The sequence below is a fragment of the Astatotilapia calliptera genome, chromosome 1 (genome assembly GCF_964374335.1).
Source record: "Astatotilapia calliptera chromosome 1, fAstCal68.1, whole genome shotgun sequence".
Taxonomy (NCBI): domain Eukaryota; kingdom Metazoa; phylum Chordata; class Actinopteri; order Cichliformes; family Cichlidae; genus Astatotilapia; species Astatotilapia calliptera.
In genome coordinates this window covers 15,189,531-15,204,513 of record NC_137422.1, presented here as the reverse complement: position 1 = coordinate 15,204,513, position 14,983 = coordinate 15,189,531, and the positions used below count along the sequence as shown (strand labels likewise).

Here is a 14,983-nt window from a genome sequence, read left to right as displayed (position 1 = left end):
CAACAATATTCAAGTATACTTCGAGCCGAATCCTTTTGCTTAGAGGAAATTCTTGCGAGAAAAGGCCCGCGTCCTCTCTGTATTTTTAAAAAGTTCCTTTTGTTCGTTTTCTCGGTTCTCCCCAGGCAGTTTGCTGCAGCGCTGGCAGATCTCCACGAAGCAGCACGACTCTGCCCGTCCAACCGGGAGATCCGACGCCTGCTGGCACGAGTAGAGGAGGAATGTAAGCATCATCAGAAGCTTTCCAGCAACAACTCGGCACAGGGTTACAACAGGGACCCTCACACCCACCATCATCAAACCACAGAGGAGGAAACGGACGTCTTTTCACAGGGAAGTCTGGAAAGGCACATCCCAGCAGAGCAGGCCAATGCGGAGAAGGAAGAAGAAAAGGAAGATGGCGAGGAGGTGAGCCTGCAGTGTGGGAAAAGTCCTGAATTTTGGCCTCTGAATCCATACGCTCCGAACAGGACTCTCCCCGGAGCTGTGGCCTTTGGATTAGGAGATCAGTCGCCGAGCTTTCATCAAGAGGAATATGTACAGAACCAGCTGTTTGTGGACATGCCCGAGCCAGTTCCTGCTGTTAACAGGCAACTCCAGAGCCAGGGCAGCAGGACTCATCACCAGTGCCACTCCCTCCAGTCAGGGAGCAGAATTGGGGGCAGGCCTCTGTCTCTGTGCGGTCCTTCTAGTCCTTTGCCAGGTAGACACATCTCCACCTCTCTGAGGCCTGCACCTGTTATGGGTATCGACATCGGCCCTGGATCCTGTGAACACTCTGGGCTCAGTCCTACTGAGCACTATCACCCTATGTCTCCCAACAGCTCCTCCCCACCTGGACCTCTGCAGATGTACCAGCCGCGCTCCTCCAGCTTCTCCAGGGGCTCTGACAGGCTCTCTACCCACTCTGTGGCTCTGGATGGCCTGGCGCTCGCTTTAGGTGCTGGTATGGAGGTTAGGCGGGAGGGTGGTGGAGCAGGAACAACAGGCTCAAGGGGCTCCAGCTCCAGTCAGGCCTCCAGTGGGAACCTGTCAGATGGGGGCAGGCAGCAGGCACCAGATGCCCCGTGCCCTATCAAGAGCAGCGGTAGCTTCAAGACAAAACCTGAGTTAAAGCCCCGGCCCTTTATGGGGGTCATGGACAAAGCGGTGCGAGTCAGCCAGCAGGCCTCTGGCCTGAGCCGGCAGGGAGGAGGGGTGGAGAGCTTCAGCATGTCCGTGATGGAGTTCCAAGGGCTGAACAATGAGTTCAAACACGCATCATTCCAGGAGCAGCACTCTGTGAGCCACAGCAACAGCCAGCAGCAGGGCCGTGAGTTTGGAGACCGGCTGCACCAGCGAGAGGGCAGAGGTACCACATCCTCCCAGCTACGCTTCCCCGAGGGGAGGCACAGGCAGGCGAGCCTGACGAGAGACAACCCAGCTCTGCACATGGCTCCCATAAAGCCCAAACGCTCTTTTATAGAATCCAACGTCTGAGCGTAGTTTCTCAAAGCACAGGAGCAGGCTGGTTTTTTTCAACAAGCTATGTCCCACATTAGGTAGCAAGGGAGACGGGCGTGAGAGCGGCTCCCTTCCCTGAGCCTGTTTTGTAGATTTATGCTGCTGCACTGCATTTACAATCTAGAACCAGTGTTCAACTCAGGCTACTATGCTTTTGCTTACATGTATACAGCTAGTGTATTCAAGAAGACCAGACATACCTTAAGTAGGGATTTAAATTAAAAAAAAAAAAAAGAGTAGTCTATTGTCTCAACTTTTAATTCATAATATCAAATATAGAAAACTGAGAAAGCTTTGTGCACGAATATACGAAACCTCACGCTGTTTGTTGCAGGATATGACCATTTCTATTGTGAAGTGTCTTTTAAAAAACATTTATATTTGTACGGTGTACACTATATTTGCAGATTATCTATTTCCCTGTAAGTGGTTATCTGTTAGCATTACAGGCTTCAGAACGGATTACTTCGTGTACCCGAGATCCTTTTTCTTGGTGCATTTGACTAGAAAAACACAAAAAAAAGGCACTGTACATGACATTGTTGGACAGCTTCTTGTCATAATCTTACAAGTGACTGCTTCAGTATTCACAGTAAATGTTATTTATTTTTGCATAGCAGAGAAAATATTCATATGAAGTGTTTATTGGTTTATTCAGACTTGAGAAAGAGCTTTTACAGAATGTGGGATAAAGAGAGAAAACAGAAACTTAAGACTTAATATATGTTCATAGTTGTCATATACACTTTTCAGAGTCATACTATGGATTACAGAATATTACCACATTAATATTGTGGTATAATAAAATATTCCTGGATGACTACATTTCTACAGCTCATTCTTTCATTTTACTCCATAAAATGTTGCTTAAAGCTTCCGGGTGTGTGGGTGGGAGAAAGGCCTTTCACAGGACCTTTCACATAACTCGCCTAAATTGACATTAAAACGAGCCTTTGAAGTAAACTTCGTTGTTTAAAACTGTGGATGTTGCGTTTTCATATAAACCAAGAATGAGGGAACATTTTTGCTTCACAAACGGCAGCAACTGATGCTGTTAAAAGAAGAGGGAAGCATGCCCCAACTTTACCTTTTCCAAGCATCAAAGTTTAAAGACATGCTATCATCATATGGTTTTAATGATCTGAAATTGTTCTGAAATGATAAAAAGCATCCTTTTTTGGAAAAGGGTTGTAATAAACATCAATATAAAACACGGACTATCTTTCTCCAGTCTGGACTTGAGCATTTCGGGTCTCACCATCTTGGCTTTTCTGAACCACAATTTCTCGTGTGAGGAGTGGAAAGGAGTTAGAAACTGCCAAATGCCACACAAATGAGCATCATCTTGTATTCAGCAAGACTTTAAACTAGTGACTGAGTTTATAAAGTCATCAGGAAGATGTTTACTGAGCCCATAAACGAAGAGAGCAGAAGGATTTCTATCAGGCTTCTTATGAATTTTGCTTATTTGTGCAACCAGAGCAGTCGCCCCCTGCTGGCTAATAGAAAGAATGCAGGTGAAAGGCACTTCCACATTGGCGTCGCTGTTCCAACACAGCAGCTATGTTCATCTTTCACATACAGCCTAAGGTAAACAACAAGGTTACAGCAATCTAAATTAAATACACTGTAGATTCTTCTGATCTACAGTTAGTGCAAATAGTGTTTTGTGTATATATATATATACATATATATATACATATATATACATACATATATATACGTATATATATACATATATATACGTATATATATACGCAGGACCCTCATATATATATATATATTTAAATAATAAATAATAAATAATGCTAATCAGTTTCACATAATAACAAAATAGTCACCTATTTGTAAAGTGAGGTTAGGGGAATCATTAAAAGCAATGCAGGAAAATAGTTTTCCTCATTCTTCACTGATCAAAAATCAAAGCAGGGATTTCACAGGAAGGACCAAATATGAGGAAATTGAAAACATGATCCAGCCTAAAAGTGACATATTTGCTGCAGCCAAAGCTAGTTGAATTTGAGTGAATAGCTAAGTGCATTCTTGAAAACTCTGGATGCTCATGCTGGTCTTTTCCCCCCCTCTGTGTGATAGCAGGCAGCTGATTGTTGATTCGGGTTGGTCGTTTAAAATCTGGCTAACTATCATGCACACCTTTTCCTGAAACGGTGCTGTGGGCATTTATCTGAGCACTGCATTCTGCTTCTCTACACTTCAGTGAAAAATCATTAGCACGCCAGCTCAGATCCACAGATGTCTAGTGGCTGGTCTTCCAGCGACCAATAGCCATCTTCAGGGTGTGGTTAGGGGTGAGCAGAGTCGTCAGCAAGGGGAGGTTGGTCATGGGGCTGGAGCGGTTTTTGGTATTAATCCAGCTCTCAATGGCCTCTTTTTCATATGAGTAGCCATCTGTTTGGGGTGGAAAAAACTGTGTAAACAACACAAAAAAGCACAAAGTAATGATGGAACACACGATCGATGATCTCAGCTCACCAGCAGCAATAACCGGCTCCTTCATCAGTTCTCTGGTGATTGGACACAGGAACTCATCGGGAATGCCTAGACACACTGAATCACTCTTCAGCTCCTCCACCTTCCTCAGGAGTTTACTGCGCAGGCCGACTGACTCTACAGACACACATCAGCCACAGAACAGAGGCACATAAAGACTCGGTGTGCAGTGATTCAAAGAAAGAAAGAAAAAAGGAAAAGGAAAATAGCTGAGCATCAAGTGGAACAAGCTGAACTGACCCAAACACTGACAGTAATATCAATACGATGAAGCCTCTGAGCATTTGTTATTCGTGTCTTTAGCACTGCGCTCTCGGGTGACAAATGTGAGCGTGGGTGAGGGTGGTGGGACCAGACCATGTCTGCTGTCTGTCCAAGTCAAAGATAAATGCTCAGCAGCTACCCGGGGGCCAGTTTTACTTTGAAAAAAAAGAAATCATCACACAGAAATTATAGTTTACAAATAAACAATCTCATAAAAAATGCCTTAACTGCAAATGAACACAAAGGACTTTAAACATTGTGTGCTTTCCTCTCAAAGAGGCATTGATTTCACTCTCAGCTTTGAAAAACGCGTCAGGGCGCTCCGTCTCTCTGTCATTGTAGCAGATAAAACAGACTACTACTCTAACACTCTTCTCCAAGTTAGTTCTGGTTACAAGCAAGGTGGGATTCACGCGGCGTTACTAAGAACAGAACAATGTGAACGCGAGCTGCCACGGCGAGGAGTGATTGACAGCGACTGTGGGATGAAAATGACGGCACGGCAATGCAACAAACATTTGCTGACAACTACGTGACGAACACAGGCCTAGCTGGTAGACTGACATCGACAACATAACGCTCCGACTTTGCCGAGCGGTTTCACTTGATGGTGAAAGGGGGGAGGAAAAAAAACAAAAGCGTCTGATCAACTAAAAATAATACATTCAGACAGACTTGGAAATAACCAATAGGGCTTAGGTATAAATCCACTTTATACCGTATGGGGAATTCTGTTTTGATGATTGGGTTATGTAACTGAAGAAGCGCTCCAGATTAAACGTCCGAACCGCTAAGGTCCCTAAAGCTTAGTGGTTTCCCAGTGCAGCCTAATATTACATAATCTTGCTGAGTAAAACCCCCCCACCCCCTCCCCATCAGCACCCATTCCTTCACCCTTACTTTGATTTAATATGCCATCTTTTATCCATGTAAATAGGTGCAAAAATCCTAATCCGCACGCGGCCGTGCTCATTCTCACAAGAGACCCGGCGTGTAATGCTCATAAGACTGGGCTTTTATCCTTCTGTTCTGGACAAAAAGGAAAGTATTAGGACTGTGGGAAAAGGAGGGAGTGGGGAAGCGGCGCCGCTCTCGCTGAGCAGCGTGTGATGCTCGTCTTCCTCACCGACGTGCAGCTCTGACGCCAGTGTTTCCTTGGTGAGGCTGAGCAGCTCTGTCCCATCTATGTTATTGGCCTTAAATCTGTCCACCAATCCCTCGAGGCCTTCCTCCAGCAGCCACTCTGACACATCGTCCTCCGACCAATCGCTGACCAGCAGCTTCGATCGGCCTCCCGAGGCTCTCCCTGAGAGGGTGAGTCAAAGCAAGATGGTCAGTCCTAGACAGCTTTTGAAAAATGGACACATATTCTCCATGCAAGGCGAACCTGGAGTCCGGCTGACTGCTTATTGATCGTGAGGCTGTGGCTGTTACAGCGATATAAATAAATGTTTGAAAGATTAATGTGAAACCAAACGTGAATAGTGTGATTAGGACAAAAACAATCGCAGGCTTTCGTGCACACTTTGTCTCAGGACTGGAATATTTTTGTATAAAATATCTGCAACACATAATACAGTAAAGCTGTCTTATCACCTTTGATTGAAGTCTGAGCAGATTCTTCTGCAAGACAAACAAAACAAAGAAAAAGAACCGTAAACATGAGAAATGCAATGAAGTCTTTGGGCCAACTGCAAACACGTGAGAGTGGCGAGTGATCGAGGAAACGAGGGCGACCGTGAAACCAACATCTGTGCCCTTCTTTAGGAGACGAAGCTGCTTTAACATGTAAAATCTTAACACACACAAAAAAAGAGCCAATGATGCTCTTGAGCTGAAACACTGTTATTAAAGGTTATACTGATTCGTACTCAGCAGAGAATATAAAGGTTATAAGGTCTTTAAAAAATCCTCTGTTTTTCAGAGCTGGCAAAAAAGGAGCAATAAAAGCTGGCCTGTTACTGCTGAGTGTTGCTTGCTGTTGTACTCAGTCTGCTGTTGTTGTTGTTAAAGTGACATAAAAATGTGTCCAAACAAGAAAAAACAAAAAAAGATAGAAAGAAAACCAACCAGGCAACAGCTTCCCGCCTTTCCGTTGGACGGGGAGGTGCAGTAAGGGAGAAAAACAAAAACAGATTACAGGAACATTTTTACAACTCATCAAAACATAGATGTGACTCTTCTAAAGTGATGCGTGTGGGTTTTTCCCTCCCTACCGTTTCCACCGCAACCATCCTCCAGCCTCCAGATGTTTATGGTCTTATCCATAGATCCTGTAGCAATAAGCGGTGAGGTCGGAGAGAAGGCGCACGCCGTCACGTACCTGCAGCAGAGGATAACCACCTGAACGCTGCTTCTATTCACAATACAGGTATAATTTCTCTATATGGTAAAAAATAACAGACTGACAGAGAAAGGTGTCCGAACAGATTTACCAGGCAAACAGCTTATGCATGATTCACCGACAACAATTATGCCAATAACACAATCACATCGATGTCAATGGGCGGGATTACATTTTCAACATCAATGCAATCATTTCCAAGAATCATACACGAACGTAATGATTACCTTGGATTTCAAATTACTCCAGCAGCTTGATAATTGTTTTTATTTTCTACTACTTTTTTAAATTAAATTACACATACACATACTACTATGCATTAATAATTCTGAAGGAAATTCACAAAGTTTTACCTTATTTTAAACTACATGTAAAAAGAAAAATGAAAAATAAGACGTTGAGTAAACCTTTGTTATACAAGCACTCAAACAGAGTCTATTAAAATCAGTAATTCAGAAGTCAAAGTGGAAAGAACCACATCTCAGTCCTGCTAAGCAGCTCGATGACTTAAAGGGAATCTTTGATGTCAGTTTCCAATTGCATGTTTGCTTGTTTTTAATACCTGGACTTGCCTAGAGTAGCTTTGCATGATTCACAGTTCAGAATAATCCTGATTAATCTTACACTGGGGCTTGGTGCACTGTCTGAAACAAACCGTTTTAGCTCCTTTTCTTTCACTTTAAGGAAACTTTCTTCTGAATGTCTGCTTGGGGGAGGAGCTTGATAAGAGATCTGTCATGAGAGCTGTCATAAGAAACGGTCACAGCAGATGGCTGTCCCTCCCTGAGCCTGTTTCTGCTGGAGAAAGTGACAAAGGTTTCTTCCTGTTAAAATTGAGTTTTTCCTTCCCACTGTCGCCAGCGTGCTTTCTCATAGGGGGTTGTGTACTTGTTGGGGTTTCTTTACTTTACAATATGAAGCACCTTGGTGACCGTTGTTGTGATTTGGCCCTCTAATAAGGAAAATTAACTGAATTGAAGACATGAGCACATTCATGCTCTCTGACCTCATGCAAAAGCAAAGAGTAGGAAAAAGAAACCTCTCTGAAATTGAGTGATTAGGCTGAAGCCTAGTTTGAGCTGACAGGGATTACTTGGACACATCCTCGCCTCATTATCTGGAACTTTGACTCTTTAATATGAGCATCGACTATTCTAACAGGAAATAAGACAAAGCATAATAGGTCTGCTTGAAGCTTTAAAACTGCAGTTGCTTCCTAGATGGCCAAAAGTTTTTTTAATTCTGGCTTGATGCTACATATGTCACAGTGATAAAAATGCTCTCCATCAGGACCAATTCAGTGAAGGCTTACCATGCTGAAAGCCGCACTGAGCATCTCAATAAGGATTAAAATCAAATTCTCAGCGGATTCAGTAAAGTCAAGGCAGCGTTAATGAGTCCAATCTCTCTCGAACCTAAGCTGGATTGCTGAGAAATGATGATCCACAAAAGCTAGCTGGCTTCACACAAATATCTCTACGATTAAAAGAGCTGAAAGAGAGGCACGCACTAACCCGACCTAAGAGACTCTCACAATGTTGTATCATCAGTTTGTCTAACTCAAAGCAGTTTCCTGAAGACATTTTGTCAAGTAATGAAAAAACTTCTTCCCCATTTATCCACTTTTCCTCAACTTGCCGCTTGCTTCCTCTTCAGTTAGTGATTTTCCAAAACGACTTTCATTCGCCCCGCTGAAAGGAGTCTGCTGCCTTTCAGACACAGGTGGCTGGATGGACGTATAAATAGCATGCAAGTGTGATCGTTCAGCTGTGGGTTTTGCGTGGGTGGGAGGGACAGAGTGAGAGTAGTCTTACCTTTTTCTAAAAAAAAACACAAGTTTAGGGACAACAATGCAACACAACCCGTTTTAATCATGTAGATCAGCGGCCCCCAACCTTTTTTGCACCACGGACCGGTTTATGCCCGACAATATTTTCACGGACCGGCCTTTAGGGTGTCGCGGATAAATACAACAAAATAAAACTAGTACCGGTACTGAAAAAAAGAAGATTTATTCATAACACACGTGAAAAGACCCAGGAAAACCGAGTTAACGATAAAAACGATAACAAAATAACGCTGAAAACCCTGAAAACCATACATTTCACACCTGAGCCTCAACTCTCGCGGCCCGGTACCAAACGACTCATGGACCGGTACCGGTCCGAGGCCCAGGGGTTGGGGACCGCTGATGTAGATCACATCATGGGCGGAGTTTCAGCTATCGCTTTCCCCACAAACATGGGACTTAATGAGTTTTGAATTTTGTGTTTCTTTTATACAGACGCGTTGTCCACCAGCAGGGGCGGAGCAGGGTGGTGGCCACGGGCAGACTTGACACCTGGTTGTGCACCAGTTAGGGGGCAAAAACATACTGCAAGAGATTTAGATCCAGTACCTACTATTTCCAGTAGAATATTCTTGCAGAACCCTAGCTACCCCTAACCCTGTTTTAGTGAGAAAAAAGAAAAGAAGTCAATAGTTTTTGATGTGCGTTATCTACTGATGGCCAACAGTCACATATTCTGAATAGAGATTAGAGTCAGAATACTTGTCAACAATGATGACTTGGAGCCCAAACGCCTGTTAAAGATGTAGATTTTGTAATAATTTAAAGGTTACATGAAAATATTATTATGAATCTGGCTGTCTCTACATAACTGACTGCCACGGAGAAACCGTATAGACCTCTTTCATCGCTCAGCCACACAAGATGATAAAAACAAGATTGAAACCTCCATGCAACTAGAAATGTTGGTTACCTGGTGACTGCACTCAACTGTTTACCGTCTGAGACTGTTTGCAAGTAGTTGTGGCAAACATCTGGTCATCCAGAGAATGAGTGTCCAACACCCTTAACTTCTGCCTGACCACTTTTGATCATGAAGCGACTGCACAGGTCGCAGACTGACTCCAAACACTTTTGAATAAGTCCAGTTTAATTCATAAAAACAACCAGATTTCCAACATGTTGCAATCAGGCTAAATGAGTCTGTGCTCATGATCACAACTCATCTGCAACAGGTCTCTCTGTAAAAACAACCACTTGGCTATTCTGGTTTTATTCCTATATAAAAGCAACATGGCTAAGTGCCTATGTCATTTCCATCAGTTACATCAGTGTTATGCAGCAACTACATCACTGTTTATGGAGAAATTTACAAATTGCTGCAAGAAGAAATTAAAAACAAGAGCTCAGGTCTGTATAAAACCACAGCAAGTAATATAGACAAAACCAATAGTGCAAAAATGATCACAGTAACTTCAATTATTTTATCATTAGCTTTAACTTTAGCTATTTTAAATATTCAAAATCTTATATTGTGGCCAATTTTGTATGCTGTAATTTCTAGTTTCATCAGACGTATCAATTTAAGAATACAGAAATACAGAATCAAATCACGAACTAAACAGAAAAGAATTCTGCCTGGCAAGTTGGGAGAAAATTTCAGTATCGTCTTTGTGACACAAAGTCGTGCTTATACTCAGTGTGAAAATCCAGCAAACAAAGCCTCACCACGTCAGTGAAAATCAATGTTTACCTTTCGTGCTGTTTCAGCCTGTAAAGCAAAACTGCATTCTCCTGCAGACAATATGAGCAAAAAACAAAACATGAGCTTTCTGTATTCAATCCAGACAGATATATTTTAAAATACAATTTAAGCTAATGCCGCTTGGTAAATCAGAATAAGAGAAGTGCTTACAGCATCATAAATTGTGACTGTTTTGTCCACAGAGCTGAAAGACATAAAAATATGAGATAAAAAAAAAAAAAGATTACAACCACCTAAAAAACATTTGTATTGCTTAACTGTTAAATGCAGCACAGTAGGCTGGACTCAAATTCGTGTTCACCCATTAAGAAATAGAGCAGTCCATGTCTCCCTCTAGTGTTTGCTCCTGAGTACTGCACCGTTATATTTGTGCAGAGGTGGCCTACTTACACATCCAGGAAAACAATCTATATTTCAAAGCAGACTTTTGATCTCAAATAGATCAAGACACGGATGCTGAGGTATTTCAGATCAAGCGAGGGGTGTCAAATATAGATTTTGCTTGAAACTATGAGGGAATCAAGCTGGCTAGAAATTGTGTAAATGTGCTGCATGTTTTGGCCCATCAAATACAATTTGAGTACAATTTATATGGCAGCTACCCTCACAGTGTACCAGATTTAATTAATCTCATTACTTTGAGAGAGTGGTGCATTAAGCCAACTCCAAAATCATAAAATAAGTCCTAATTTAATATGCAATAATTTCCCAAAGTAAAGAAGAGCAAGTATTATTAAATTAATTATTAAACACAATTAGACAGCAGATGTTTTGAAAAGTAAAGTTGAGCTCTCACCCAGACACAAGTAGCTGCCCATCTGAAGAGTACGCACAGGAAAGGACGGGAGCTGATTGGCCAGTTAATGTGTGCAGGAGCTTCATCTTATACGCTGCGGAAGATAAATCACATTTGCACAAAGATCAAAATACACAGCAAGCTGGACTGTTTTCAGTTTAAGGATTAGATGGTAACATCCAGAAATAAAGAGTCTCTTTAAGGTAAAAAGAAAGAAAGGTGGGGGAGTGAAGTACAAACAGTTCATCTGCAGTTAATTTTAATAACAGCATAAAAAAAACTGGTAGCTCGTTTGGACTTGCAGCACCAGTGATTTGAATCGTTGTGCCTCTGGAAATGCATACACATCAAACTCTGAACGAGTGCACACTGAGAGGCTACAGTTTCACCACAGTGCAGGCTTCAACGGGTCACATGACAACATGATAGTCAAATTCTGCCTTAAATGGTATTACTGTGACAGCTGTTTAGCATCCGTGGAGTCTGGCATGTAGGAACAGAGGACGTGAAATCCAGGTTTGCAATGTTAGCTGATATGCAAAGAGGTCGTAAAAAATAACAACAGAAAGGGATCAAATGAGAGGAGATATACGGAGAGGGAGCGCCGCACTCTACCTCCAGAGCTCAACTTGTTTATGGCCCATATCTTCAGCAGGCTGTCCTGTCCACAAGACGCCACACGAAACTGCACAACTTGACCCCCTGAAAGACAAAAACAATAAAATGCAAAGAGAGTCTCAGTCTCTCACAAAGAAAATTACTAATAAACAATCAGTCCAAGTCCAAACAGAGCAGCAGTGTACGGATCACACCACCGATGGCATTTTAATCAAACAGCATTGCAGTAATTTGACCTTGTGTACTTTCTGGTGACTCTTCTACAAGGGATGGTGTGAGATCACTAAAAAAAATGTTATCTGCATTTTATTTAGTGATTTATTTATTTATTTGTGATCAATAAAATGGTTGTGTCACATCTATTATCGGTGTCTCTTTACTCACATAAAAAAAATTTTTAATCTGAAGAATCCAGTTTGATTTGAAAAAATACTAAATATCTGCAGGAATTGTATGCGTCCAATGTGTAAGGGCCTTTATTCCCAGAGCCTGCTGTAAAACACCCTGATGCACAGCAACAGTTCTCACCGCTGAGGATGCTCGGAGCGAAGGTACAGCAGGAGACGCCCAGGTCGTGGGCGTTCTTCTCTGCGTGGAGCTGGTTCATGCGCAGGTCCCACAAACGCAGGTCTCCGTATGTGGAGCCAGTCATAAACATCTGACTGCAGGGGCTAAAGGAGCAGGCTACCATTGTTGTGTCATTCACTGCCCCGGTCCTTCACAAAAACAACCGACAGCAGCTGCATGAGCAATTTATTTTTCACTTCAGGGCTATTATCATTCCCATTTATTAACACATGGAAACTGATAGTGACAGGAGGCCAGTGCAAACACTGGTGCAGACTCCCGTTTACATTTATGTTCCAGCTCATTTTTGTCATTATAACAAAAACTACAGACCTGTATAATGTTGAGAAGTCTTAATGTTAAGAACATCTTTAAATTTACCATCAGCCGATAACACAATAGCTTATAATAAACAACAATTATTTTAATTCTCAACTAATCTTCCATGTAATCTTGCTATCAAAAGTCAGAAAATTGTGAAAATGCTTGTCACGTTTTTTTTGTGACATTTAGAGTCACACTGCAAGATAGAGGCTTCCTAGCATTTAAGAAACTCCAGCAAGGGAAAGTTCCCTTGTTTTCCCCTTAAATAATTTAGCTTCAGAGATACTCGGTTAACAATTTTACCTTCGCAGCTGTCTGGAGGGAAAATCCCAAAGAGCCAAAGTGCCATCAGATGCACCAGAAACCAAGTGGAGAGAGTCAGGAGAGAAAGCGCAGATCCTGACGGGGCTACGGCCAGGATGCTCCAGCACAGCCTCGATCTCACCCGAGACCATTGACCAGATCACCGTGGTCGCATCTGTGGAGCACGAAGCGAGGAACTGACTACAGGTGCTGAAGCAGCAGCAGTGGACACTGTAGCCGTGACCTGTCAGCGGCGAAAAAGGCAGCTCGGAGAAATCACGGGCGTCGTATATCCTGAGGGTTTTGTCCCCAGAACATGTGGCTAACAGCTTGGCCGAGAAGGCGCACCAGTTGACATCGTCTTGATGGTGTTGTAAAGTGCAGATAAGGGATGTCATCTGGACAGCTGGACCTGAAGATGTCACAGATGGATTAAGAAAATAAAAAGCATAATTTGAAGAAAAAAAAAGTGTATTTAAATCCAAAACCACGGGATAAACAAACAAATATCAGACCAGTTTTGATCAGTTTCATCTTTAAATTTAACAACCCTTTTCCACCCATCAGTACTTAAACAACTAGAGAAGTAACAGATTATTTCACAATTATAAAATGCAACGTTGGCCTTTTTTTTTTTTTTTACACTTTTTTACAAATTTAAAACAGCCTACTGAAAAACCCCATTTTACATTTAGTTCCCAATCCGATGGCTTTACACATCCCATTATTATTTTAGTTGGGCTCAGTTTACTTACATTTTTGTTTCCTTAAAATGGACAACAAAAAAACAACATCAGGAAAATGTGTATACTTCTGCAAAGCCAAGTAACATCCTCTGTCATGTGGACAGCCAAGTTTTTGTTCCTATCTCACCTTTTACAACACAGCTGGATACACACTGAAAGTTTAAACCACTGAACCCGTTTTCTAGCATCACATGTAAAGCTAGCAGGATGCTGCTGATGCTGTAGTGGCCGTAAGATCCGAGCGAGCTAACTGCGCTTCACAGCCGTAAAAACAGCGTCAAACTTCATGTCAAAAATCAAACAGTCAGCCCGTCTGTGGCCAAAACTGCCTAAGAAGCAAACCCAGGCTGCAAATGTTAAGAAATCTTGTTGTAATGTAACGTGTAACGTCTCCTCACCTTTTCCCGTCGAGATGTCTACTGTCTTCGGAGTTGTTTACTTCCTCGTCAATCACCTGACCATGACGTAATGCGGCCGCGTCACCCTTTCTGTATCGTAACTTTCTGTTGACAGGACTCTAATAGTTAAAGGCCTAAAGCTTGCTTCACAGTCTTTAACGAACAGCCGTATATTAAATGTTTTATTAAAATAAATAATAATGATAATAATAATAAAATATCACAAATATTAAAAAAAATAGGAAGCAAAGTTTCCAATCTCACACAATGTACTTTAAATGAATCCAGGTTTGAATCTATCTATCTATCTATCTATCTATCTATCTATCTATCTATCTATCTATCTATCTATCTATCTATCTATCTATCTATCTATCTATCTATCTATCTATCTATCTATCTATCTATCTATCTATCTATCTATCTATCTATCTATCTATCTATCTATCTATCTATCTATCTTTTTTACAAAAGAAAAGCACATATGCAGTACCCAGCGGTGGTGACTTTGATATATGATGTGAGAAGACTCAGACTGAACTCGTGTTACTTCATTCCATTCAACGATATCTCTTTTCTTTGGCTTGATAAACTCTTGGCGTGCTTTTGCAGTACGCTTTCTGTCATTATCCATTTGCACTGCAACAAGCGCTGTCTAATCAGTTTTGCAGCATTTGGCTGAATCTGAGCAGAGAGTAGAGCCCTGTACACTTCACATTTCATCCTGCTGCTTCACATCAGCAGTGTACCCATGCCATAACATTGCCTACAGCCTGTTTGACAGATAATGTGGTATGCTTCACATCATGAGTGGTTTCTCACATTCTCCATATCTTTCTCTTCCCAAGTTAATCTTGGCTTCATAGCGCTCTTTTAGAAGTTTCCGGCCTTCAAGAATGAAAACATCCTCTAGGCATTATAGACTTCCACAATGATAATCTTACCTCAATGTTCTTCACTTGTTTTGATGTTTTAAAGACTTTCTTCTTAACCTAAGGAATTCTGTACCACCCACTGTAGCCATTTCCAATGATCATTCAGGCCTTTTGGTGTTG

General features: G+C 41.9%; 2 protein-coding genes across 3 annotated transcripts in view; one reads left to right on the top strand and one right to left on the bottom strand.

Annotated features, from left to right (window-relative positions):
• LOC113020750 (protein TANC1-like) overlaps nt 1–2,328 on the top strand; it is a 44,631-nt gene extending 42,303 nt beyond the window's left edge. The window contains exon 26 of the mRNA XM_026164967.2: nt 126–2,328. Within this exon, the coding sequence (XP_026020752.2) occupies nt 126–1,479 (1,354 nt within the window). The 3' untranslated portion in view covers nt 1,480–2,328. The remainder of the gene's footprint in view (nt 1–125) is intronic.
• LOC113020741 (WD repeat, SAM and U-box domain-containing protein 1-like) lies at nt 2,132–14,053 on the bottom strand. 2 transcript variants are annotated; one of them, XM_026164954.2, is made up of 13 exons: nt 13,929–14,053; nt 12,785–13,196; nt 12,119–12,306; nt 11,588–11,674; nt 10,973–11,066; nt 10,327–10,360; nt 10,165–10,205; nt 6,495–6,601; nt 6,349–6,366; nt 5,875–5,901; nt 5,405–5,584; nt 3,997–4,131; nt 2,132–3,912 (listed from the first exon to the last, which is right to left on the bottom strand). In XM_026164954.2, the coding sequence occupies exons 2-13, from the start codon at nt 13,180–13,182 to the stop codon at nt 3,761–3,763; spliced, it is 1,461 nt and encodes a 486-aa protein (XP_026020739.2). In that variant the 5' UTR covers nt 13,183–13,196; nt 13,929–14,053; the 3' UTR covers nt 2,132–3,760. The 2 variants fall into 2 exon arrangements, with proteins under 2 accessions (XP_026020739.2, XP_080158819.1); XM_080302693.1 differs by lacking the exon at nt 13,929–14,053 and adding an exon at nt 13,658–13,846.
• Nucleotides 14,054–14,983: the final 930 nt, after the last annotated feature.